General features: G+C 40.5%; 1 protein-coding gene across 1 annotated transcript in view; it reads right to left on the reverse strand.

Moving 5' to 3' along the window:
• Nucleotides 1-27041, reverse strand: part of Ift80 (intraflagellar transport 80) — an 86587-nt gene that overhangs the window by 57800 nt on the left and 1746 nt on the right. The window contains exons 2-5 of the mRNA XM_060378415.1: nucleotides 21941-22024; nucleotides 17992-18211; nucleotides 15625-15735; nucleotides 13184-13252 (exon numbers count right to left, since the gene is read on the reverse strand). Coding sequence (XP_060234398.1) covers nucleotides 13184-13252; nucleotides 15625-15735; nucleotides 17992-18211; nucleotides 21941-21979 — 439 coding nt within the window. The 5' untranslated portion in view covers nucleotides 21980-22024. The remainder of the gene's footprint in view (nucleotides 1-13183; nucleotides 13253-15624; nucleotides 15736-17991; nucleotides 18212-21940; nucleotides 22025-27041) is intronic.

A 27041-nucleotide genomic window follows, 5' to 3' on the forward strand; every position in this document is an offset into this window, starting at 1 on the left:
TACAAAACAAGTCCAGAATAGCCAGGACTCTGTTACACAGAAAATTCATGTCATGTAAAAACAACAAAACAAACAAGTCAGCTGAATACATGAATAAAGTATATAATCCAAGAACAACAGGATCCTTTGTTTAAGAAAAGATACTGGGCTGGAGAGATGGTTCAGAGGTTAGGAGCACTGTCTGCTCTTCCAAAGGTCCTGAGTTCAATTCCCAGCAACCACATGGTGGAGCATAACCATCTGTAACGAGATCTGGTACCCTCTTTGGCATGCAGGTGTACATGCAAGCAGAGTACTGTATAAATAATAAAACGATCCTGCTATGTAGCCCAGGCTGGCCTCATACCCAGCCTTACTTTTCCACTGGGATTACAAGTATTCTCCACCCTACCAATAACATGATTATCTTTTCAACCAATTTGGATCAAGCCAGGAAAACACAACATTTTTCAGACATTCCCAATACTATGTTATTAAAATCTATAAAATAAGATGAAGGTTTTATAAAGTTCAGGGTTTTTCACTTTCCATGTATAGCCAACAGAGCTGAAACTGCCTCGGTGTATAAGGTAAATACACACACACACACACACACACACACACACACACACACGAATGCACAGGTTTTTAGGGTTTCTCTGTGTAGCCCTGGCTGTCCTAGAACTCACTCTATAGAGCAGGCTGGACCCACCTGCCTTTGCCTCCTGAGTGCTGGGGTTAAAAGCGTGCGCCACCACACTGGAGCTGGTATATTCTTACAGAAATATACACTGGGTGTCTATAGCTATCACACTTTACTATGTTTTCTGAGGCAAAGACACAGTCTTTCACTGAACATGGAGCTCATCAATTCAGCTGGACTGGCTGGCCAGAACATCCCATGGATCCCTCTGCCTCCCCAGTGATGGGATTACAGGTGTGTACCACCACACCCAGCTCTTCTGTGTGGGTGCTGGGGATGAGAATTCAGGTCTTCCCCTTGAGTGACAAGCACTTTACCAAAAGAACCATCTCCCTGTCCTAAAATCCTATGATTTCTTACATTAAAGATTCTCAGGGCAGGAAAGGTTTTGCTCTTTACCAAATGCAGCGCCTATAGCCAGAATGGCAGTGCCACCGCAAACAGAAAAGTACAAGCTTGCGTACTCTTCCAGCTTGTGAAATGCTCACTGGTGAAGGCTTGGCCTCAGCTAGTAGCACTATTTGAGGAGACTCTGAACACCTGAGCTGGTAGGCCTAGCTACAGGAAGTATGCCAGCCCTATCTCTACTTCCTCACTGCCATAGTGTGAACTGTTCTGCTTCTCCATGTCTTCGAGGTCCTGATGGCCAAATCCTCTCAAACTGTGAGTACAAAGAAAGCCTTCCTCCCTGGTTCAAGACAAATGTCCTGTCACAGCAACAGGAATATCTATCACAGACCACATTAAGTTCCATAAGGATGTTAAGTTCCTGATAAGGATTTACATAGTGCTCAATTCAGTTACCTTTACTTAGTTAGTTTTGTTTTGTATGTATATTTTTTTCTGCATATATTACATCTGTGCACCGTGTGCATGCCTGGAACCCACGGAGGCCAGAGGCGGTGTCAGGTTCCCTGGACATGGAGTTACAGAGAGTTGTGAGCCAGCATGTGGGTGCTGGGAGTAGAAACCAGGGCCTCTGGGAGAGCAGCCAGTGCTCTTACTCTCTGAGCCATCTCTCCACCTTACCCTGCTGCTTTCTTGACACAAGGTCTTGCTATATATAGCCAGGCTGGCTTCAAACTCCAGATCCTCCTGCAGTTGTATCCCACATGCTAGGATTATAGGTGTGCATGCACCACCAAGCTCTGCTGGAACAGTATTTAACTTGATTGCTCCCTGGGCTTCCTACTATCTTCTAGAAATCTTTGCCTTATGTGATCATTTTGAAAAATGAGTACAGTAAGCGGTGCATGCCTAAAATCTCAGCACTCAGAGGCTGAGACAGGAAGATTACAAGTTGGAGGCTAAGTTGGACCACATAGTGAGTGACAGGCCGTGTAGTTTACATAGCAAGGCTTTGTATTATATATATCTTTAACATATATATACATATACATTATTGACAACATTGGTTATATAGTAATAAATAATCCGTAATCCCTTTGTCTTAGCCTAGCTACCTATTCATTAGAAAAATTATCAAGGTTATATAATCTGTGAAAGATTAACTCATTTTTAATTATAAAACCAAGCCTTTGAAAACTGTCTAGGATCAGATTGTTTCGGCAACTGTCTTCTATGAAGAAATGAATGAATGAATGAATGAATGAATGTTCAGGAATTTTCTAATTAATTAATTAATTAATTAATTTACTTATTTTGATTTTTTGAGACAGGGTTTCTCTGTATAGCCTTGGCTGTCCTGGACTCACTTTATAGACCAAGCTGGCCTTGAACTCTGAGAGATCTGCCTGTTTCTGCCTCTTTAGAGTGCTGGGATTACAGGCATGAGCCACTGCACCCAGCTATGTCCAAGACATTTTAATTTCCAGGAAAAAAAAAATCTGAGGGTCTGGAGAGATGACTCAGTGGTTAAAAGCATTGTTTGCTCTTCCAAAGGACCAGGGTTAAACTCCCAGCACCCACATGGCAGCTCATAACTGTCTGTAACTCCAGTTCCAGGTGGTCTGACTCCCTCACACCAATGCACATAAAATAAAAATTATTAAAAAATCTGAATTTGATGAGCAATCACTGAGATTTAATTACTCATTTAGAAAGAAAATTCTACATGCTACAATCAAGAGGGAGTGAATTCTAAGATAATACACCATCTATTTTGTGCATATCCGCCAAATAAGTGCATGAGCAGCAAGTCTCACTGGTTTACAGAGGTCGGACAGTCTAGTTTACACCTCGTCCATGCAAGTTCTTCAGGATGGCACCACAGTTTGTATCAGAAGTTGAAAAGGCTTCAGTCAACATCATCCAGGCTTTATCTATATGAAAATAGGCCCAAAGAGGTGATCAAACTCAAAGGGTGCTGCTCCTCCTGCTGCTGCTGCTGCTCCTCCTCCTCTTTGTCCTCCTAGACTCTCTCGGAATATTCTCTCGGAGTGGCCAGGAATGGGCCCAGAATTCAAAGGTAAGTTCCCAGACAGGCTGGCTAGGCTCATGCCTGTAATCTAGTGTTCAGGAGGTTGAAGCAAGGGAGTCGCAGCAGAATTGTGGATGGCTTGAACTATACAATACCATAATTGTAGTCCAAGCTACACTAGGCTAAGAGCGAGGCCCCCACCTCAAAAAAAAAATTCTTCAAATGCAATCCACAACCCTAGTAAACTCCATAGAAAATGTCAAACCCAAACTTCAGAATTCCAAATGTTCTTGGTAAGGACTGGAAGGGAGAACAGCCAGGCACTCAAGTAGTTAGAAGGTAGATAGTTAGCAGTGTCAGCCACATAAGCTTAGCTCTCACCCTTCATCAAAGAAGCTTCTTTTTGCAGCAGATGAAAGGTACTACAGAGATCCACAGATGGTCAAAATGCAGAGAATGAAGAACCACGGGGTGCCAGGCTCCAGTTGATACAGCCACAGCACAAACCCTATACTATGCCTGTCTTGGCTAGTTTTATGCCAACATGACACAAGCTAGAGTCCTCAAAAAGGAAGGGGCCTCAGTTGAGAAAATGTCTCCATGAAATGGGCTGTAGACAAGCTGGTGGGCATTTTCTTAATTAGTGATTGATGGGGGAGGGGCTAGACCACTGTAGGTGATGCCATCCTGCCAGGTTGGCATCTGGCATGTGGAGCTGAGAGGAGGGTGGCCAGTCCAGCTGGACGCCCTCCATGGCTGAGCCAGATGGTGAATATCGACGGCCCAAACCTCCCTGGATGCCCCAGGGAATAAAACACCACCGAGCCAGGAGACCTGTCGAATCAGGAACTCCAGTTTATTGAATTAAGCAGTCCTTTTTATAGGTTTGGGTCAAGGGGCAGGGTTAAGGAAGTGAGGTAAGATGACGTAGAGGGCAAGGTTAGATAGTGCAAGGAGAAGTGGGCCAGGGACAAAACTCCACGTAACAGTTGCCAGGTAGGGTTGATTTTAAGGCAAATAGGCTGAGTCACTTTTGCCCGGAAGCAGCGCCTCTTAAATCGGAAGCTAAAGACAGGTCTCCAAACTCCCAGGCTCAGCCCAACACCATCCCTGGGCTGGTAGTCCTAGCTTCTATAAGAAAGTAAGCTGAGCAAGCCATGGGGAGCAAGCCAGTAAGCAGCACCCCTCCATGGCATCTGCATCAGCTCCTGCCCCGAGGTTCCTACCCTGCCTGCATTCCTCTCCTGACTTCCTTTGATGATGAACAGCGCTGTGGAAGCGTCAGCCAAATAAACCCTTTCCTGCCCAACTTGCTTTTGGTCACGATGTTTCATCACAGCAATAGTAACCCTGACTAAGACAATGGCTAAGAGAAAATAAAGATTGTAAGAGCCTGAGGATCAGGGCACCCGAGGGAAGACAGTTCTTTCTAGACTTGACTACACCCATGAAATCCCAACAACATGGTTGCCTAAATCTGCATAGTAACCACACCTGTCAACATGCCAATCTGGATGAGAACGTTTCATCACACCCCAGCCCTAAGTGAAGAGCGACAAGGCAGTTGGTGGCTGCTGAGAGAAGAAATACATTTTCTGCAGGCACAGCTTCCTAATAGGTTGTGCACTCTCCAGTGATCAGCCCTGAATACACGTGTACACTGGCAACGCTAAGCGCACTCAGTGGGGTGTGTACACACACAACAACAGGAGGTTTTGTATGCACACACAACAGTGTCAGGTGTGGTGGTGGTCCCAGCACTCTGCAGTTAGAGGCAGGCAGATCTCTGTGAGTTCAAGGTCAGCTTGATCTACATATAGAGTTCAATGCCAGCCAATAACACAGTGAAACCCTGTTTCAAACAAAACATAAAACAAAACTAAACTAAAGGATAAGTCTAGACCAGGTCATGACCTCAAGGGAGGGGAAACACAGGAGGAGCAGGAGAGGGTAGAAGGAGCAGGGGGACAAATAATATAAATACAGTATGCTCATGCATAAATTTCTCTAAGTTTTTAAATTAAAACAATAAAGTAGTTAGGATTATCATAATTTTCATTATTATAGTTATAATTTTGTACAAAAGGGAAATTTTAATTTTAATTTATAACATTTTAATTTATAAGCTATCAAATATCCACAACCCTCAGTAAAGTAGGCTTTGCTAAGTTATATACTAACCTATAATAAACATCTACCCCAGGGAAATAATTCTGTAAGTACAGCTCCCAATGAGTTACACAGGATGTGACTTTAGGCCTTTAGTTGTGGTCAAAGGCACAGCTGGGGTGTAGGATGAGGAGCCAGGGATGTTTTCATCCTCCTCACTTTAGCATTTGAATTGAGGCCCTCTTAAGGTAGCCTTGTCACCATTTCCTTGTTCACAAGCCTTCCTTCAGAATACTTATTTACCATGTTAGGACAGGAGACAATTTATTTCCTGCCTATAGTTTTTAAAATAATCAGTGTTTCAGAAACAAGATCTATAGAACAAAGTAAGCTTAGAAAGTGAAACAAGTAGTTTCTTTGTTACAAATAAGTGTTTGAACCCTATTCCTTCAATCAGATATTAAAGAACTTCTGATGTGGGTGCTTTGTTTAAAGAACGTTTATTCAGGTAGGTGAATAATTTCACAGAGAAAATGATTTATGATGAGTCTTTCTTACTAACATTTGAGATAAGCTCATAATATTTAAACTGTTGTTAAAAACATATATGCTAAAGCATGAATTAGCATGGTAGTGCATTTGTGTGATACTAGCACTTGAGAGGCTGGGGCAAGAAGACTACAAGTTCAAGGCCAGCCAGGGCTCTCCATCAAGACGTTTCAAAAGCAAACCAGCAAAGCACTAACCACACCCAGTGCTGTGCTTCATTTTGCAAAGTAGAAAAATAATACATTTGGGCTCCAAACTGAGTTATTTTAAATAATAGCTTAAGAATTCAGTAAATTATGTAACAAGATGTTATTCATTTTTCCATTAACAAAAATAGAAACACAATCATTTTATAATGATTTGTGGCTCTTTACATAGGAAATTTTTATTTATGCTTCATTTCAGTTAAAACACTTAAGAAGATCTTGTTTTTCTGACTTGGTACACTAAAGTCATGTGATCTTTTTGACATTTTTTAAGAAACCACATGCACCTGGGGTTGTGTTAAATGTCAGACCCTTATCTCTCAGTAAAACAAATTATCTAAATTCTTTCAACCCGTTGAAAGCATTTTAAACCACAGAGAAGTCGAGAGAAGTGCATTTCGATTGTTTTAAGGAAGTACCTGGTCAAATGTATCATGTTTTTCACATTCATACCATAACAGTATCCCCTAAAAGTGTTGTTTTTCTGTTACTAGAGGATGTATTAGAAACAAAATGCTCACTGACTTGACTATCAGAGTGTAGACTTTAAACAGGGATCTATAGAGTGGATGGAAATACTTAACAGAGAAGTCCAGCACTAAAGAAGCAGTATCTGTTAGCCAGTCCTAGATGGCTTTGTAATACAAAAGGCAACATTCGCTACGTTGCCGTTCACCGTGGAAGCACTCCACGATTACTCTGCCAGCTAAGTGATGATGGCCCGACCATGTAATCCAGAGGGCGAAGCAGCTCGGCTCCAACAAAAGGCAACATTCGCTACGTTGCCGTTCACCGTAGAAGCACTCCACGATTACTCTGCCAGCTAAGTGATGATGGCCCGACCATGTAATCCAGAGGGCGAAGCAGCTCGGCTCCAACAAAAGGCAACATTCGCTACGTTGCCGTTCACCGTGGAAGCACTCCACGATTACTCTGCCAGCTAAGTGATGACGGCCCGACCATGTAATCCAGAGGGCGAAGCAGCTCGGCTCCAACAAAAGGCAACATTCGCTACGTTGCCGTTCACCGTGGAAGCACTCCACGATTACTCTGCCAGCTAAGTGATGACGGCCCGACCATGTAATCCAGAGGGCGAAGCAGCTCGGCTCCACAGTGCATTCACACAGGCTGGGTCACTGTGTGAGACCCTGTCAAAAATAATAACTGCTCCTTTCATTCTACTCGCACAAAGATAATCAAGTGGGGCTCATTCCAAAAAAAGCAACTTGCTTATGTATGTCACTAGGTCAGGGCAAACAAAACAACAACAACAACAAAAAACTTAAAGCATTTGTTTCTTCAGTTTCTACCCTCAGCTACCTCCTTATTTCCAATTTCCCCATTAATTTCACTTTATCTCTTTCATCTCTTCCCTTATGGAACTACTCCCAAGTTAAACTTTAACCTTTATTTCTTATCTTTAACACATTTCCATTTGCCCCCCCCACCAAATACCTGCAAACTAACATTCCAAAATCTACCTATTGAAAACCACCATTGCTCCAACAGAAGCCCTTATTCCTCTTGCACTTTCTCTTGACAGCATACTTGTCCCTTTCAGCCCACGCCTAGAACTACTCTCCACTCCCCCAAAATTGCCAGATTAATGGTTCTTAAATCCTTGTCTCATTAACAAAGGACATTTCAGAAACAGCCTCACCAGCTATTCTCTTTAAATCCCAACCTCTTCTTTACCCTGCCTGCCACAGCTAATTAGAACAAGCTCCCAAACACTAGCCATTTCCTCTTACCTCTTATTGTCTTACTCAGTGTTTTTTGGTTTTTTTTTTTTTGTGTGTGTGTGTGTGTGTTTTGGTTGTTGTTGCTGTTCTTTTTGGGTTTTGTTTGTTTGTTACTTTGCTTTGTTTTGTTTGTTACGGGACAAGCCAGCGCTGAGGATCCTTCTTGTTGTATTCTTACTGAGGAAATTTTAGGTGTAACTAGAATTTGATCTCTTGGACGGGAAGACCTAGGGAAAATTACCTATCCATTCAAGGTCAAGATGCTCCAAATAATTTATCTTAGTTTCTGTTAAACTGCCTGCTTGAGGCAAAACCTCCCCCTGCCATGCAAGATTAACAAAATATGGGTTTGTCTTTGAAAGCCCCTCTCTCCAAATGCCCAGCACCACACTTGGGTCCCTAATATCTGAGTATAGTCCCAGCCAGCTAGAATTGTTCAACCTGAAAATTTCAAGGGGAAAGAACATATCCACGACTGTCTAATTGAAACAAGCTTTATTTAATACTGGCCAAGAAAATGGCTACTGGCCAGGTCCACACCAAGGATTTCCAGAGAAATGCCATTGAATTAGGTCAGGCAGGTAGGTATTGGGGCAACAACCCCAAGGCTCATACTTTCTGCTTTTACCCAGCTGGGGGCAAGCGCACATCCTGATGGACTTCCTCCCACCTAGTGTGATCAAGCACATCCTGTGCAGTTTGGGCAACCAACCTTGTTTAGTGAAGTGAAAATCTCATGATTTGTTATCGTACATGAGCCCTGGCATTCCAGGAAGTTATCCATCTGTGGGCAAGCGGGGCTTACAGGTTAACTTTAGCCCTCACAGAAGACTTCCAATTGGCTAGAGACAGTCTATAGCTTGTGTCTGAGTGGTCTTCTCTGGTGGGCTCTTTTTAACAGTTTGGTTAGTTGGTCTGGCTTTTTTGGAAGTGTTGTTGCAGCTGTTGTTTGGTTTTGAGGTACTAGAGTCTCCTGTAGCCCAGGCTGGCTTCAAACTGGCTATGTAGCAAAAAGTGACCATGAACTTCTGCTCTTCCTGCTTCTACTGCACCCATCAGTCTTGTACCACTTTGGTCAGCTCAATGCTGTTTTAAGGTTCTAAAACATTACAGAATAAACTCCAAACCCCTTCAATCAGTGTCGGCAACTTGGCCCTTCTGGCAGCACCAATGCCCCACACTTGCCTGACTTTTTGCTTCTTCCTCTTCTGCCTCTGATCATATTAACTTCCTCCAATACCAAATCTACTCTCACACCAATATGGCTATTTCCATACCTAATTTCTTCACCCTTCAAAAACCCAGTAAAAAGATGCTACACTATTTGTTACAGGTCTTCCTAATAAATCCTTTTTCTCCCTATAAAACACCATGGTGCTTCTGTCTCCAACGCTCCAAACATGCTTTATGCTCCAAACGTGCTTTATAACAGTATGCATTCTGCTTTGGATCAGAGCAAGTCATATTTTCTTCACTAACTTCATCATATATAACTTCCATTTGAAAATAGGAAGAAAAGTACTTACATATGTAACTGAACATTTCAATCCAATCTGAAACCATAATCAAAAGATGCAGTGTGGCACAGAGAGGACTTAGTTATAATTATTTACAACTTACATATTCTTTCTCAAATAAGAATGGTAACTCCTCACAGGCACCAGTAAGAATCATTTCTAAGCTAAGTCAAACTTTATCCCACTCAAGATGGGATTCGTCTTTAACATTCAAAAGGGGAGGTATGACCAGCACTAATGATCAACCAATGAATACAGGATCAAATATGGAAGCATGCATTTTTAATCCCTATATTCCAAAGTCAGAGTCAGGAGGGTCTAAGTAAATTCAAGGACAGCCAGGGCTAGAGAGACCCTGTCTCAAGAAAAAAAAGAAATTAATTCAGGAACTAATTTTTCTTCATCAAATAAATGTAAAGGCCAACAAGATGACTCAGCAGGCAATGGCAGTGTTGTCAAGCCTGATGACCTGAGTTTGATGCCCAGGACACACATGCTCAAAGGGAAGAATCAACTTCAGTAAGTTGTCCTCTTGTAAAGGAAGCACACCAGAGACTGCTACAGAAGCACCCTTAAAGCCGAAGACAAAAGCTTTACTGCTGGCTGCTGGGGAAAGCCTGCCCAAATCATGCAGCCCAAGCCCCACAATCCTCTCTGTCTTTTATGCATAAACCCCTCATCCTGGTTGTTACATTTTAGTCAGCAAGAAGTGGAACTACAGAAGCCAAAAAGAAAGGTTAGCACATTTGGGAACTTTCCACTTGGGGACTTTCCTGGAATTGTTGACTTAGCCTTTGCTCGTTTTGGCAGGTGAAATAGGTCTTTGCTCATGTTTTGGCAGGTGTTGCAGCCTACATACTGGGTTACGAGGCTTGAATGGTGCTACTAAGTTCTGCTAAGGTCTGGAGGCCTGTTACACTCTCACCTCCACAAATATGCCCTGGCACGCACCCACCCACACACATATAAAAATAAATGGATAGATAGATAGATGCAAAATATGTCAGAAAATAAACTTTTCAGGAAAGAAAGAAGTATAATTAACATAAACCTGTAGGCAAAATAACAAGGGTACTTTTCAACACTGTTCATAAAATTCCAAGTTTAACAGTAATTTGGATTTGACATATTTTTCCATCAAATTTCCAGACCCTGCAAAGAAAGCTGACTTGCCTGGCTTTCTGATTTGAGACATTAGTACCAGTCCTCAGGTAGTCTAGATTTATAGCTGCTGCAGTCTCTAACTCATTATTGCAAGATAACTTCTCTAATGATTGTTCCAGTGATGAAATAGGAAAAGTGTGCTGTTGGTATAAGGTTCTTGTGGAATGTATACAATTTACCCTTGTTCATTCAAAGGCTAATTTCTCTACCCCACTATCTGGTTTCAATCTGGACATTGCATTGTGATGCTTATTTTAAGCATCACCTGTCTCAAGTGTGTGTAAATGTGCCACCATTTGTTTTCTGTACTGTCAATAAAACAACCAGCCAATGATCAGCAATGGAGAGAATAGAGTGGGACATCCTGGTCCAGAGGCGAGTGGGAGAAGTCAGAGATGAGAGATTGGGGAAGAAAGGACTTGGAACCACCAGGAGAAATGAACTGGACCTAAGATTATGACTAAAAGCAAGTATAATGTGGGAAATCTGAATGGGAGGAAGTTATGCAGGCTTGGAGGTTTTAGGATGGAGTAATCATTGTCCAGCATTGTGCTCTAGGTTAATTAAATACATCTTAGTCTCTGCGTGATGATTTGAGTATACAGCTGGTTTAAGAATAACCACTATTTAACTAAAAGATAAATCAATGATAAATATTAATAATCAACAACAGTGTGCCTTGTTAGAAAAGCACAGTAGTAACTAAAAACTCAAGAATTAAATTCACAATTCTATAGCATTCATTTTAAACAAGCGGATTATTTGATTGAGATATTGATAGTATAATTGAAATAGGAAAATATACCTTAATATTATTTATCAGTTTCGTAATATAAACCTTGAATAAGATTGACTAGGGTAAAAGTGATTAGCAGTTTCAAAGTCCCCCACCCCACTCCTTCCTGTGACAGGGGTTTCTCTGTGGAGCCCTGGCTGTCCTAGAACCTGCTCTGTAGACCAGGCTGCCCTCAAACTCAACGATCCATCTGCCTCTGCCTCCCAAGTGCTGCCACTGCCTAGTTCTCAAAGTCATTTTTATTCTGAGAAAATTATTGCTATTTAGAATGCTGACAAATATCATTACTAATTCAAACATTTCTTTGTTGTAAACTAAGCAGTAGTTCAGTTTCTAGATTCCTACCAAAGTACAGCACAGAACTCACAAACAGCACTATATCACCATCCTCTGATAAATCATGTTACTATTAAGCAACTTCACATTTCTACTTTAGACTGAAATTCAAGGGTACTAGGTTGCAAAGAAAACAGCCAGGAAGGGGCTGGAGAGATGGCTCAGTCATTAAGCACAGTTGCTGCTCTTGCAGAGGACCTGGGTCCAGCTCCCAGTACCACAAGGTGGCTCACAACTATCTGTAACTCCAGGACCAAGGGATCTGACACCCTCCTCTGACCTTTGAAGGCAGGGCAGAAGAAAATCTCTGGAGCCTAGAGCTATGGTAGCTTGGTGGTTCCACTTGCCCAGAAGTTACAAAGCCTTGGACTGACTCTCTAGCTCCAGTACTGGAGAAAAGAAAATCACTGTGCCCACTAAAGACTTATTTGCTAAAGACACAGTTCATCATTTTACTACTAAAGTATAATTAATAGGCTCTAAAAACATGAAGCGCACCTATGACTGCTCCTAAAACTTCTAAAAGTTTGTACTCAGCAATGAGCACTCAAGAGATTATGGGTGGAAAAGATTTTATCTCCTAAGAAAAACTACTTAGCATTTCTGGTCATTTACATTAACATCTGCTTAAGGAATGCCTTTGAAAATGTCACTTTTACATTAGTTTAAGAGGAAACACCTTTTCTTTTTTTTTTGGTTTTTCAAGACAGGGTTTCTCTGTGTAGCCTTGGCCATCCTGAATCCGCTTTGTAGACCAGGCCGCCCTTGAACTCACATGATCTACCTGCCTCTGCCTCCTGGGTGCTTGTAATAAAGACGTGCACTACCATGCCCAGCTTAGTAAACACCATTTTAAAAATAAAATTAGTTACAGATGCTTCATATTAGAACGTTATCATACAATGCTGAACAATTGCCTACAAGTGTTTTTTGGGAGCCTATCTACCGATCAGCTCTAGCATGATTAGGTAAGCACAAGACTGCTTTGTGTTTTAGGACATTTAACCTGCTCTACTCTAAGAATGTACATGTAACGTAAGTGCCATGCCCAGATAACTTGTCTTAACTAGATGCCTAGACCTACTTCATATGCAAGATGCTCTAAATAGTCCAGAATAATTAAAAATATATATATTTAGCCTGCAATTGTCTTTATATAGATTCACAAACACAAAGAAAAAGTCTTTCTGTCAATACAGCTCTGGATATCCTAGGATACACTATGTGGACCAGGCTGCCCTTGAACTCAGAGATCCACTTCTTTCTGCCTTCAGAGTGCCCACCACACCACACCTGGCTTTTTAAATATATCTTAATTTAAATAATATTACCATGGTCTAGCAGGTATCATGAAAAGTAAAAAAAAAAAAAAAATGTACAGGGCCAGTGAGATAACTCAGTTGGAAAAGATACTTGCCACCATGCCTATGACCCGAGTCCCATCCATGGCACCCATGTGGCAGAATGAGAAAGCCAACTTCCCTAAGTTGGCCTAGAACCTCCATATGCACACCTTGATGGGTGAAGTCATGTGATCCCACAAATAAATGAACAAATAAGTATAATAATAAAACACAGGGGATGAAGGGATGGTTCAATCACTGTAAGCATTTGTTGCTATTGCAGAGGACCCGGGAAATGTTGAGAGTCATGTGCTGTACAAGCTTAGAAATTAAAGGACCAATTATAAGGCATATCATACCTTGTTGAGCTAAAGTTGATCTAAGCATCCCCGTCTTTGACCAAATTTTCACTTGTCCATCTTCTCCAACTGTGCAGGAAAAAAAAAAATTAACCATAGAAAATAAACTTAAGTTTACATTTACATATATAAGTAAACATCTAAATGTTTACAATTCATAAACAATTCATTCTGAGTGCAACTGAGTAAGTTTTGACTGAAAATTTAAGTACAAATTACATGAAGAAAGTTTTCATCAATGAAACCAAATTTCTACAGCCAAAATTCCATTTACCTTTAAACTTAGAAAAATGTTACTCAAATACTACCTCCACTGTCGCTATACTTGCACTTAGACTCTAAGTATTCTGTGTAATATAATACCTACTGCAGCTGAACACCAGGAAGTAGGGAAAGAAACAGGTAAAATAATGAAATCCACCTGTAACCATCTTAACTCAAAAGGAAAGAAAAAGCCTGGAGCTATACAGAGTCATTTAAGAAACGGATTTCTGCTTGTTTGTTTGTATTTTGGTAAGACAAGGACTCACTATGTAGCTCTGGCTATCCCCAAATTCACTCTGTGGACCAGGCTGGCCTCAGAATCACTGAGATCTGCTGCCTCTGGCTCCTGAGGCTGGAATTACAGGCATGTGCCACCATGTCCATCAGGATTTTTGTTTTATTTATTTAGTTACCATGTTTTATGTTTGTGGTGCTGGGGATCAAATCTAGAGATGTACACATACTCCTTCTACTACTGAGCTACATGCCAGGCTGAGATGTTGATTTCTGCCTAAGTTTGAAAATGGTTCCCATCAAAATATACTTATATGCTGAAAAAGAAGCCATTGGAAAAGAAGTTAGAGGTACTGGTGACAAAGAACATGTCACTAAAAAAATATAATCAATTTTTTTAAATCCTCCTAAAGAAGGCCTAAGAGAGAGAGGAAAAGCATTTGCACAGGTTTTCCTACTCCTCTCTTCAAGGGGTCCAGCTTAAGCTCGCTCTTCTTCAGCATGGTCTGTGCTTAGTGATCGGCTTCTAAAGAACAGAGTGGGATAGAAATGGCAGAGTATGATTTCTGAGGGTGAGTCAGAAAAGATACTGTGGGTTCTAACCTGCTATTTTTTGGATCCCTGGGAAGCAAGATGCCCTGCTGTAAAAATACTCCCTCAGCCCTGCAGGCTTGCCTACCTGGCAAGGAATTAAGGTCTCCCACTAAAGCCGGAGAAGAACCAAGGCCTCGAGCCAGCATCCACATGTGCAAGGAACGCTGGAAGTGGACCTTCCAGTGCAGTCAAGCCCTCTTCATAACTGCAGCCAAATGTTACAACTTTCTGGGATCTCATGACAAACTCAGGCAGAAATATCCACCCACCAAAGATGCTCCCAGGCCTAAGGAACTGGCCATGTATTCAACGCTTATTGCTAAAGTCTCTATAAGTGTTCAGATAACTAATTGTGCAGCAAGAGAAGACAGTAAGTCCTACCATGAGTAAAACTGGGATGAAAGAAAGAAGAGATAAATGTAAGTTATATGAAAATATTTTTCAATTTAAAAATTTTTTTCAAATTATCACTTTTACCTACTCTATGGACTTGATCATTCTAAAAGCCCTCTTTGATTGAATATTCTCCAAAAGTCACAAATAAAAGTAACAATTAATGTGATAACCAAAAAAAAATGGACATAGCGGCATTCTCCTATAGCCCCAGCACTGGCAAGGCTGAGGCAAGGGGATTGCTAATGAGACCAGACTGACCTACAAAAGGAATAGCAAGCCATCCGGTACTGCATATCAAGACTGTCTCAAGACAGAAAAGGAAGAAAAATAAACTATTCTGAATGTCCATTTACACAGAAGTGTAGATTGGCACTGTGACAACTAGGCTACTAATAGTGAACTGTGCTACTACTAACCAAATGTGATGGTTAGTTTAAATGTCAGCGCGCCACATCTCAAACCACCTGGGAAGAGAATCTCAACTGAGAAGCTAGCAGATCAGTTTGGCCAGGGGCATGTCCGTGGGGGCTGTCTTGCTGAGTGATATGGGGATACAGCTCAGGCTGGACAACACACGTCACGGCCAAGCCCAAAACCAGAACAGCAAAGAAAGCTGCTTAAGTGTTTGTTCTCTCCATGCTCTCAATCGTGGTGAGACTTGCTGAGCTCTTGCCTTGACTTCCCCACAATAGTAGACAATAGTCTGGACTCATAGGCTGAAATAAGCCCTTTCTGCCCAGATGCTGGTTTTGGTCACAGTATTTTATCACAGGGCAAAAAATGAAGCTACAACAATGAAAATAATTTCTTTGAAACCTTTTCATTAAAAATTCACTTAAAATGTTATTTGGGGGTGAGGATATTGGTCAGTGTTAGATCACCTGCCTAGCATGTTGAGGGCCCTGGTTCTGATCTCAACACAACACAGAAAGACACATCTACAAAATACTTACCTGTAACTAATGCGGTCCCCTCATAATTCCAGCGTCCTGCGAGCACTGCCCCACAGTGAGCTTCTACACTTTTCTCCACTCTGCCTAACTTGGAAATCAGGTGAAACTTACCTAAAAGAAATTATCTGTGAGAATCTATTTTTAACTTCCTACTATTAGATTAATTAGCATTCATGAACTAATAATTATTTATTAGGGACAAGAGGCAAATAATGTCATTATTCTTAATCTTAAAGAATGCAAGTCAAATAAAAAAGATGCAAAAATGTGGCATGATAAACATTCACATATAGTATATTTCATCTAGTAAGCAAAAAAGTTGGATTTAAAAATATACTTAAGCCCTGAATAAGAAAAGTAATCTCTTGCTAAATAAAAGATAAGTTAATCCTATCTTCTTGATGTAAACTCACTACAAATGAGAAAATAGTTATATACATTTGAAAGATGTCAAACACATCTTTAAAGATCACAAATGCCTTACAAATGCCCACAGACTGGGACACACTTGTAATGTCAGCAGGATAGTGATTCTAGAACAGCCTGGACTATACAGTGAGTTCAAGCGTAGCCTGGGGCACACAGTGAGGCTGGGAGAGGAAGACGAGAAGAAAAAAGAAAAGAGGAGAGAAGATGAAATGGAAGGGGAGAGGAGGGAAAGACAAAACTAAAAGGAAAAATAATATCAAACAAATACTAAACAGGTTAATTTTATAGTAGTTTAGCATCTGGGTTATTGATTCTGAAAAATAAATATTATAGAACTAAACAAACGAGTGCTTGTATTGATAATGATAACAATAGTTTCTTACCATTCCAAGTATTGAAAAAAGAAAAAGTAAAATAAATCCTGTGATACTGACTTAGAATTGGTGTTACCAGAATATATTCAAGGTTTATATAGAAAGTGAGAAAGTGAGAAAGAACTAGCTACTGACATGATTCTTTTTTGTTTTTTTACATTTAATTATTCATCGGGGGAAGGGGCATGAATGTACCAAAGCATGCACATAGCGGTCAGAGGATGACCTGTAGAGGTCAGTTCCGCCTTCTCACAATGTGGATTCTAGGGATTGAATTCAGACCATCAGGCTTGGCAGTAAGTGCTGTTACTCACTGAACCATCTGAATGGCCCTAATTTTTTAAGTATACATTTGTATTCCCATGTCTTAGTTCTGTTTGATGAAGACTCTGAAGAATAGACACAGTCCATTAGAATGATGGCACTGCTAGCAATGTCCATATCTTGGCTTTTAAATATCATTAACCATCTAAAAATAGGCATATGTGGGAAATGGCCGATTTAGAAAATGCATCTATGAATTACAAAATTAGTTTGGTGTATCTTGTATGAGGAAGTGCTCAAAACATGATGAGTACATGTACAAAACAAAAACAAAAATCAATGTAGTTGGCTCTACTGATTGGGCTCTCGGTGGCCAAATATGGGACAATTTCAAAATCAAGATGAAAAAATTATAGTAACAGAATATTCATAAAATAAGATAGACATCTATCTATGAGGCTAATCTAACATTTAACTAGTAAGACAAATGGCCATGAGGCATTCAAGGTTTTCCTTGAAGCAGAATACCAACTATTTAACATAAACAGCTTACAGAGATAGAAAAGTTATCATTAAGCAGCTTTTCTGGTAATAAATGATCTAGCCAAGAATCATCAGATTTTTAGAAATTGGAGGAAGCCTAAGATGGAACAGAATATTTTTATGTAGTCTCAAAATATATTTTCATAAACAGTTTATTAAAAGGGGGAAAACAGGCTGCAGAGATGGCTCGGTAGTTAAGAGCACTTGTTGCTCTTGCAGAAGACTGGCTTCACGTCTCTGTAGTTGCACGGTGGTTCACAACCATCTGTAACTCCAGTTCTAGTGCATCAGACACCCTTGTGTGACCTCTGCAGGCACAAGGCATGCATCATGCATTTGATGCACATACATACATGTAGGCAAAACACTCGTACACATAAAATACAACTAATCAAAAAGCAGGGGAGAAAACAATAACATCATAGTAGATGAACTTAGGAAGCACTAGCTGTCAGGTAAGGAAAGTTAACATCACAGTAACATGTCAAATCAACACCATGAATCTCCCAGTATTCCCATTAAAAACGTGGATGTTGAATCAACCCTTAAAGAAACAGTGAAAAAACAAGGGGCTTGCTATAAAACAAAAGGCCCTCATCCTTCAAAATCGCCAAGGACGTAGAGGAGACTAAAATGTGCAGGAGACGGTGTATCCACAGCAAATGGCGGTTTTGTAAAACAACCCCAGGCACAATCCACCGTGCTGGGCTACACTGTCAATGCAAAGATGTGCACAGGCCGTGCACGAAAAGCTTACCGTCAGAGCTCGTGAGGACGAAGCTTTCCGCCTGAGTCTGTTTCTTTATGCCTACACTTTTCGGAAACCAGTGAAGGTCTATGGGGTAGATGTCGTCCGGCAGCTTGACTATCAGGCTGGTCTCGCTGGTTAGCAAATTCCACTTCACTATCTGGTGATCGTCACTGCACGAGTACAGCTCCTCGGCGGTGGTCCAACCCACGCAGCTCACCAGCTCCTGATGTGCTGCGCCGTTAAGGCGTCATTCAACACACGGGCCTCAAAAAGTCAAACAGCCAAATGCTTTCACGCTTCTAGGTGTAGTTTTTTCATTGTGTGGCTTTTAATATTTTTCCATTAAAAGAAATTGTATTCCATACAAGTTGTAAGAACAGAAATCAAAGAGAAAGCTAGATCGACAGGGAACAAAATTTGTGATAGAAAGTATTTCTAAGCATGGTCAAAAGACATACACACTTACTCAAAAAACATAAAACAACAAAATCAAAAGGTAGGAAATGATGTTGGGAAATAGGAAGAATGTAAGACTAAAAATACGTATACTCATCTGCATATCTTACTATTTGGAGTTATCAGAATTAGTTACTAGAATAATATATATGTCATAATTTTAAAATTGCCTTAATTTAACATATACAATTTATTTAATGTGACTGTTGTGCTTGCACGGATGTCTATGCACCATATACATGTCTGGCATCTTACATAAGGCTTCAGAGTGTGCTTGCTAATTCTACAGCTAGAGTCATTTGGAAGAAAAGAACCTCAAAATATTGAGAAAATAACCCACCAGATTGGCCTGTGGTGCATTTTTCTTGATTGATGATAGATGTGGAAGGGCCCTGCTCACTGTGGTCAGTGCTCTGGGGTACCACAGGAGGGCAGACCAAGCAAGCCATGAAAGACAAGCCAGTAAGCAGCACCCCTCCATGGCCTCTGCATTAGCTTCTTCCTCCAGGTTCCTCCCATTTGAGTTCCTGCCCCAATTATCAACAGGGATGGACTGTGGTGTAGAGCTGTAAGGTGAAATAAACCCTTTCCTCTCTGGGTTGCTTTTGGTCATGGCGTTTTATCACAGCAATAATAACCTAACTAAGATATGGAACTATGGGTGACTGAGAGCCACTGGGTAAGTCTGAGAATTGAACTGGGTCCTCTGCCAGTTCAATTCTTAAGACCAATACATTCTTAACTCTGAGCCAGCTCTCTAACCCTCTCCCTCTTTTTGAGACAGAGTCTCCCTATCTAGTTGTGGCTGGCCTGGAACCTACAATGTAGACCAGGCTGTCCTCAAAATCACAGAGATCCATCTGCCTGTGTCTCCCAAGTGCTGGGATTAAAGCTGTGAGCCATTATGCCTTGTAGCAAGTATTACTTTAATAAGTTAAGAAGATTAATTTTGAAGATTGAACTCTCCAGTGAACTGTCTCTTTCAGTTGCACATTCTGATAGTCCAGGGAAGATACACCTTGCAGCTACAACTACCATCTTACCATTTCTCCTGTTTTCATTTTTTCTTTTTCATTTGTATGGTCCTAAGAGCAAACCTAGGGATCTGTATGGTAGCTACATTCTCAGCCCTTATTTACATTTAATCATTTAAGTTTTAAAGTTATAGGTTATTTATTATGGGTGAGGGGGCGTGGCAAGCACTGCCACAATGCTTACGTGAAGGTCAGAGCACATCTTGCAGGACTGTGCCGGGGTCACTTCTCTTTCTTTGCCATGTAGGCCCCTGGCATCGAACTCAGATTAGGCTTGGTACCAGGCACGATGGTACCAACTAAGCCATCTCACTGCCCCAACAATACAAATTTTCTAACACTGAAGTCAAAAATAATTCAGTTACAATTCAATGCACCCAAAACATGCACAGGAATAAATGAAATGATTCCCAAATTCTTTATTTAATTTAGTTTTCCAGTCTCTGATTTATGCCAAGAATGTCTATGTAAGTGTAAATCCCACATCTGCTATCAGGACAAACTGTTTACCCTAGTAGAATTCTGTCCCTGGAGAAACTATTTCCACTTGTCATTTACATAAGATGCTTATCCTTGTTTATCTTTCTATTTCTAAATGCCAGGTCAATCTGGTTACATTGTCTATTCTCTTACAGTTCTTATACAATCTTTTCAGTTACTTCTTTTGTGTTTTCAGCAACGTTCATTTTACCTCAAATAAACAAACTTTTTCTAAGGAAGGAGATTGTGGTATAATCATTTTGATGTGTTCCAAGGTTTTTAATTAATTCAAAATATGACAGATTAAGCAAAAAGATAAAGACAGTACAGAGATGTTAAGCAATATCACAAGGAAATAAGGAAGTGACTCTGGAATATTCTAAACTAAAGCACAGTGTACAGGAAAGGACCACAGGCTGCTACAGAAGAACTCCACCGAACAATGTTTCTTTTTTTTAAGGATTTGCTTGATTCTTATCTGTGTATGTAGGTGTCCCTAGAGGCCAGGAGAGGGCATCAGATCCCCTGGAATTATAGGTAGTTGTAAGCCAATCAATGCTAATAAAACGTGGGTGCTCTTAAAGAACAGCAGGTGCACCTAACTGCTCACACATCTGTCCAGCCCCTAACAGTCTTTCTAAAACCAAGACAAGCAGCTAAGGTAACCCTGTACCACACACGGTCATACCCAAACACAACACCAGTAGTTTATATAAGGTTATACACACATGTATGTACAGGGTTACTTAAGATGGAATAGACATGAGAAGGACTGTAAGATGAGGAAATTCTAAAAGGAGAGTTACTCTTCAGCTTAAAAGGTGAACATAAACAGCAAACATCAATAGTGGTATGAGTTCCTGAGAGCTCCCTCTGAAAAGACAGAAAATCGATTTAAAGAAAAATTACATCCTTACTCAAGAATTAAACAGGTAAAATAATATACATAAAACAAGATTGAAAAAAAGCATATGTTTAAATCAGTATTTTCCTATTTCTGATGAGAGACCAGACTTTCTTGTTTCACATCCATAGCAGACTAACATCTTGAAAGATAAACTAAAAATGGGGGCTGGAGTTCCACCAAAGCACATGTGAGCTCAATGTGTTCAAGGTGGCCTGAGCGCAATCCCCAGCAACAAGGTAAACAAGCAAGTAAACAAGCAAGCAAACCTCAAATTACTAAAACATGATCTCTGAATGCTGCCAGGATGATAAATTGAAACAAGAAGACTAATCCCATATTAAGTTTCTTATTCCCTAACAGACCTGCAATAAACCCCACAGGTGATACTTTGAGAACTGACTGAAATGATGAGGAATAAGAAGGGGGGCAGGGAATAATCCTGAAATACAAGTGAAGGCTCTCTCTGACAAAATATAAAGGCTGTATATATAAGAAAAGAATAATAATTGCTACCTTCCGTTTGTCCTCTACTTTAACAGGAGTACAAAGAAATAAAGGAAAATTTAAAAAGCACGTATGTGTGAGATCACATTAACAGATTATTCAGATATTTATTCATTCATTATTTTTGGCTTTTAGAGACAGGGTTTCTTTATGTGTTCCTGGCTGTCCTTGAACTAACACTGTAGACCAAGCTGGACTCAAACTCAGAAATTCACCTGCCTCTACTGCCTGAGTGCTAGGATTAACAGTGTGTGCCACCACCGCCTCAAGTATTATTCAGATTTTGTTAAAGATTCCTTTAAAGATTCTTCTGGACTTAACAAAGGTTGCTCTTTAAATACTTAAGAAATACAGTAATACACATGTCAGAAGTATCTGAAAGTAAGACTGTGGTCTGACAGTGTACTTTGTAGAAGTTCCCACAAGTGGGGTCTTAAATATTTTTAAAACAATGTCTATTAAGTTCCATTCAAGAAATTAAAAACAGCCATTAACTAGGCTAGAAGCAGCAGAAGAAAACCTTTGACAGTATCATAACAAGTTGAATGCAGTTAGGTTTACAATATTAAAGGATATGCTTTGGTTCTTTTAAGAGAGAGATCTTCAGCCTCATGTTTCCAGTTCCAGAAAAATTTTAAATACCACTTGCTTGTATCCACTGTAAAGACAGAGAACATAGATCAACATTAACAACTGTGCACAAGCATACAGGCACATGTACACATGCTCACACAGATACACACACCCACACTCTTTGCATCCCAAGGAACACAACGCACCTTCAATCCCTCCAAAATAAACACATGGAAAGAAAAGGAAAAATAATGCATATGACAATAAGCCCAGGAATTGATGGTGTACCTAGGTTGAGCACCTAGGGTTCTCGGTAACATGCCTGTAACAGGCCCGCTATTCCAGAACCCCACTAAATAAATCTGTCTGAGGCTGGAGAAACGCCTCAGCTGTTGAGAGTATGTACTGCTCTTACAAAGAACCCAAGTTCAGTTTGTAATACCTTGTGTTGGTAGCTCACAGCCACCTGTTACTCCAGGCTCTAAGAGATCTTATCAGCTCTGAGGGCATTTGTAGAATGCACATACCCCAGACACAGACACACAAATATATATAATACAAACTAAAAAGTGAAATCCGGGTAGATAAAGAATATCCAGGACCAGAAAGAAATGACTCAATGGGAAAAGTGCCTGCTATCAAGCCTGACAACCTAAATTAAATCCCCAGGGCCTACATGGTGGAAGGACAGCATCAACTCCCAGTCACTGGCCATGCATGCACGCAAAAAGAAATAAATGAGTCAAAGGATTTGGCAAACCAAGAAACCTTCAACCACAACCCATCTAATGAATATATTAGTTAACTAAGTGTTAAGTGCCTTAAGTCTGTAATCTACATGGAAACAATGCAGGGTTACCAGTATTACAGTATTAGCTCAGTGTGAGGCTAACAATCTGTCATGGGGAGAAAAAGTGCCCAATGGCTACAGCTAAGAACAACTGAATTGCTTAAGGGCAAGATGATAAATTGCTTTAAAAGTTATGCAACCAGCCTGTAATGCATGCCTGTAATCCCAGCACTCAGGGAGGTAGAGGCAGGTAGATCTGAGTGAGTTCTAGGACCCAGAGCTATGTAATAGAGAGAACCTGTCAAAAAACAAAACAAAAAAATGAGCATGTAATTACCAAGTGAAAAATAAACACTCTCTAAATAATTACATCATCAAAAGATACACATAAAGAAAAACCTAAGTTGTCTGAGTCAAATATATATTCATATTCTTTTTTAGCAGTATCACTAGATAATATAGAAAAAAGTCAAATGAGAATATAATTAAAAGGGCTGAAAAATCTCTTCACTAGGTCCAAAATTACAGGGAATTACATCAAAGGAGGTGCTGACTAAAGACAAAAATATAAAATAAAATTAAAAAAAGCATTGGGACTCCTGAAATCTTGCTCACCTAAATTAAGAAAACCTTCTGTATAGGCAAGGTGTACAGCTTCTTCATTTCTCTCTTTGGGTGAATTCTCTTAAACTTTCAAAGTATAAACCTGTATGGAGCCTAGCCAAGGGCAAATGGGATTTGTTGCAGGCATTTACTAGCTTCATTCTTGGTACTAAGGAGTTCTTAGCTGTTTCAAAACTCCTTCGTCCCTCCCATCAGCCCCTTCCACCTAGTGTTAATCTCAAATACTCAAGGAGAAAGACTACTGACTCAAATCATCATGGTTAAATAAATTAAAGCAAGCTTTTTTTTTATTAATTTATTCTAGCTGTCTCCCACTAAAGGTGGGGTTAAAGAGATCAGGACTGGACCCTAGGGAAGATAAGAGCTTGTATAGCTCAGGGGTATGATGTAGCCAGCGTTTTGGCTACTCAGTGGGTTCCTTTTTCTCTCTCCACAATTTTCTACCCTTATTAACTCCTTAACACTAGGTAGGAGAGAAAAAAGGATAGAAGGGAAAGGAGAAAAGTTATCCTTCCTGCTGATAAGGGGCAAGTTTGATCTTTGCCGTCAGGATATCTAATCTCTTTTCACTTCTTTGCACACAACTACTTGACAAACCTCAACCAGAAACCATCAGCATCCAACCACCAACCTGCCAACAACAGCAACCCTGCTTCTCAGGCCCTAGTATCTATCTATCCTCTGAAAAGTTCCCAGAATTCCAAACATCATACACTCTCAGAAACTATCTGCCACTGGCAAAACCATGCCCTTGCAGAGCAAATAATAGTCACCTTCTGTAAAACAGCACCATATCTCCACACGAGGGATTAAAATGAAAATATATTCCCATAACATTTGTGTTTAACAAAAAAAATTACAACATTCTAACTAGAGTAGAGAGTTTCCAAATAGGGAGTTTGGTGGGAACAACAGGTGTGGTTAAGCAGCAGAACATAACCGGGTGTAACAAGGTAGTCATAACTACCTTTTGAAACAAAGGTAGGATTGCAAGATGGTCATTACAACTTTTTGAAACAAAGACATGGCTGTCATTCTGAAACAGGCAATACTGAATCATTTGTAGTTAAAGTTACGGGTAGGGCATAGCCCAATCTTTGAGAAACAGAGATTTAAGCATAAACAGGAATGAGCCTAATTTGTCTTTACTACAAGATAGCTTTTAAGCCTAACATGGAGGCAAGCTGGTTCATCATTAGAAGACAAAAGGTAAATAATACTTTTTAAAGACCCCGTTCATTATTCATATTTATTCAAAATTCAAAAGGTACAAAAGAATTACAGAATTCTTGCTGTTTCTGTAATTGACAAACTATAGATATTTACATATTTACTATAGCCAGAAACCTAAAAGATATTTGGAATGGTGAAATACAATTACATCCATAATAATTAGGATATATCTTCACCAGAAGAAATCCTAATCAACCTTTATACAGTAACACAGTATGTTTTTGTTAATGGTCCACCTGCCATTCCGAAATAACGGTGCCAAAGAGTCAGAGAAAGAGAGCAACAACCTACCACAGGGAAGATTCTCCCTGCCTTGGAAAGGTTTCTCTATATATTCCATTTAGCTGAAATCATCTGTATAAATGACAAGTACATTTTGATACAGTATTAAATAAGAAATATTCCTGGGTAAGATGATCAGTCCTCACTCAGAAAGACAAACGGAATGGACATTGGAAGGAGAAAACAGGAAACAGGACAGGAGCCTACCACAGAGGGACTCTGAAAGACTCTACCCAGCAGTGTATCAAAGCAGATGCTGAGACCCATAACCAAACTTGGGGCAGAGTGCAGGGAATCATATGAAAGAAGGGGGAGATAGAAAGACCTGGAGGAGGGGGGGCAGAAGCTCCACAAAGACAGTAACAGAACCAAAAAATCTGGGCACAGGGGTATTTTCTGAGACTGATACTCCAAGCAAGGACCATTCATGGATATAACCTAGAACCCCTGCTCAGATGTACCCCGTGGCAACCCAGTATCCAAGTAGTTTTCCTAGTAAGGGGAACAGGGGCTGTCTCTGACATGAACTCAATGGCTGGCTCTTTGATCACCTCCCCCTGATGGGGAACAGCCTTTCCAGGCCACAGAGGAGGACAATGCAGCCAGTCCTGATGAGATCTGATAGACTAGGATCAGAGGGAAGGGGAGAAGGACTTCCCCTATCAGTGGACTTGGAGAGGGGCATGGGAGGAGATGAGTAAGTGAGGGTAGAATTGGGAGGGAATGAGAGAGGGGACTACAGCTGGGATTTAAAAAAAAGGAATAAACTGTAATTAATATAAAAAATTAAAAATAAGAAATATTCGTGCATAACCTATTTGAAGAAATGAAGAATAGCTAAATGCCACATTGAGGTGTTTTTATCTGCCCACATGTGGTGGCTAATTTCAACTGTCAACTTGGCTGGAATAAGGAACACCTAGGGCATTAATGAGACACATATGGTGCGCTTGTGAGGCTGCTTCCAGAGGTTTAGCTGAGGAAGTTCCCCAAGGAACACAGGCTTGTGGCACCTTCTCTGGCTTGGATCCCAGACTGATGAAAATAAATGGAAAAAGGAGCAAGCCAGCTGAGTACTGAAGTCCCTTTTCTGTTTCCTGGCCAATGGTGCAACAAAGCTGTTGTGCCATCATGTCTTCCTGACCATAGTGGAATGCATTCTTTTAATAAATAAAAGACCCGACGACCAACCAATGGTGTCTGGGTAGCAGGGGAGAAAGGCAGCAGAGAATTTCCAGAACACAATGTTAATCTTTACACAGGAAACAGAACAGCAATAGCAATGCTTGGTTTTGCTGCTGAATATCAGTTAGAAGTTGTTGGTTCAGTGAGGGAAAAGGCTTGAGAAAAGGATTCTCAAAGGCAGAAAAAATGTGTTTAGCAAAACCTGACAGTACCCAGGAAAGCTGGGTGGACAAGCTTGTAATCCCAGCAGTTAGGATGTTAAAGCAGTAGATTAAAGTTACAGTCCAACCAAAAACCACCAAAGTAAACTCCAAATCTAGTCACGTCACTGCACCATCATCATCAAAAGCCACTGTCATCCCTGCACTATTGTTGCGGGACAGCCAGAATTAGTCATTCTGTCCCTGGTCTAACCCTTCAGAGCCTTCTACACCTCAGCCACGTGCTTAGAGAGCTACCTCAAAACCCAAGGGTGATTAGGAAAGGGGCAGGGTCTTAGAAAGTCAAAAGAAAAGCTTCCATTTTCTTCTGAATGAACTGAGAATCAGGTACATGGGAGTACACCACAGGAGTGATTTGATCACACACACATTTTAACTGCTTTGTAGCACATGCCTATAATCCCAGCACTATGGGAGGCAGAGGCAGGCAGATCTTTGTGAGTTCAAGGCCAGCCTCGTCTACAAAGTGAGTCCAGGACAGCCAAGGCTACACAGAGAAACCCTGTCTCAGAAAAAAAAAAAAAAAAACATGTATTTTTTTTTTTCTGCTTTGTTTTATACTTTGAGAAAACTTATCTGACCTGAATTTTATAAAGGCGACTATGGATGGTATACAAAAAACAGTGGGAACAGGGGAGATGAATAGGACTGGGAGCCAGAGAACAGGCTTTCCATAATGCACAAGAAAAAGCAAGCATTTGGATTAGGAAGTTCTCTCAATAGTGCCCAGGCCCTTGTTGACTCAAGCTCCCAGTGATGGTTAAGAT

The sequence above is a fragment of the Meriones unguiculatus genome, chromosome 2 (genome assembly GCF_030254825.1).
Source record: "Meriones unguiculatus strain TT.TT164.6M chromosome 2, Bangor_MerUng_6.1, whole genome shotgun sequence".
Taxonomy (NCBI): domain Eukaryota; kingdom Metazoa; phylum Chordata; class Mammalia; order Rodentia; family Muridae; genus Meriones; species Meriones unguiculatus.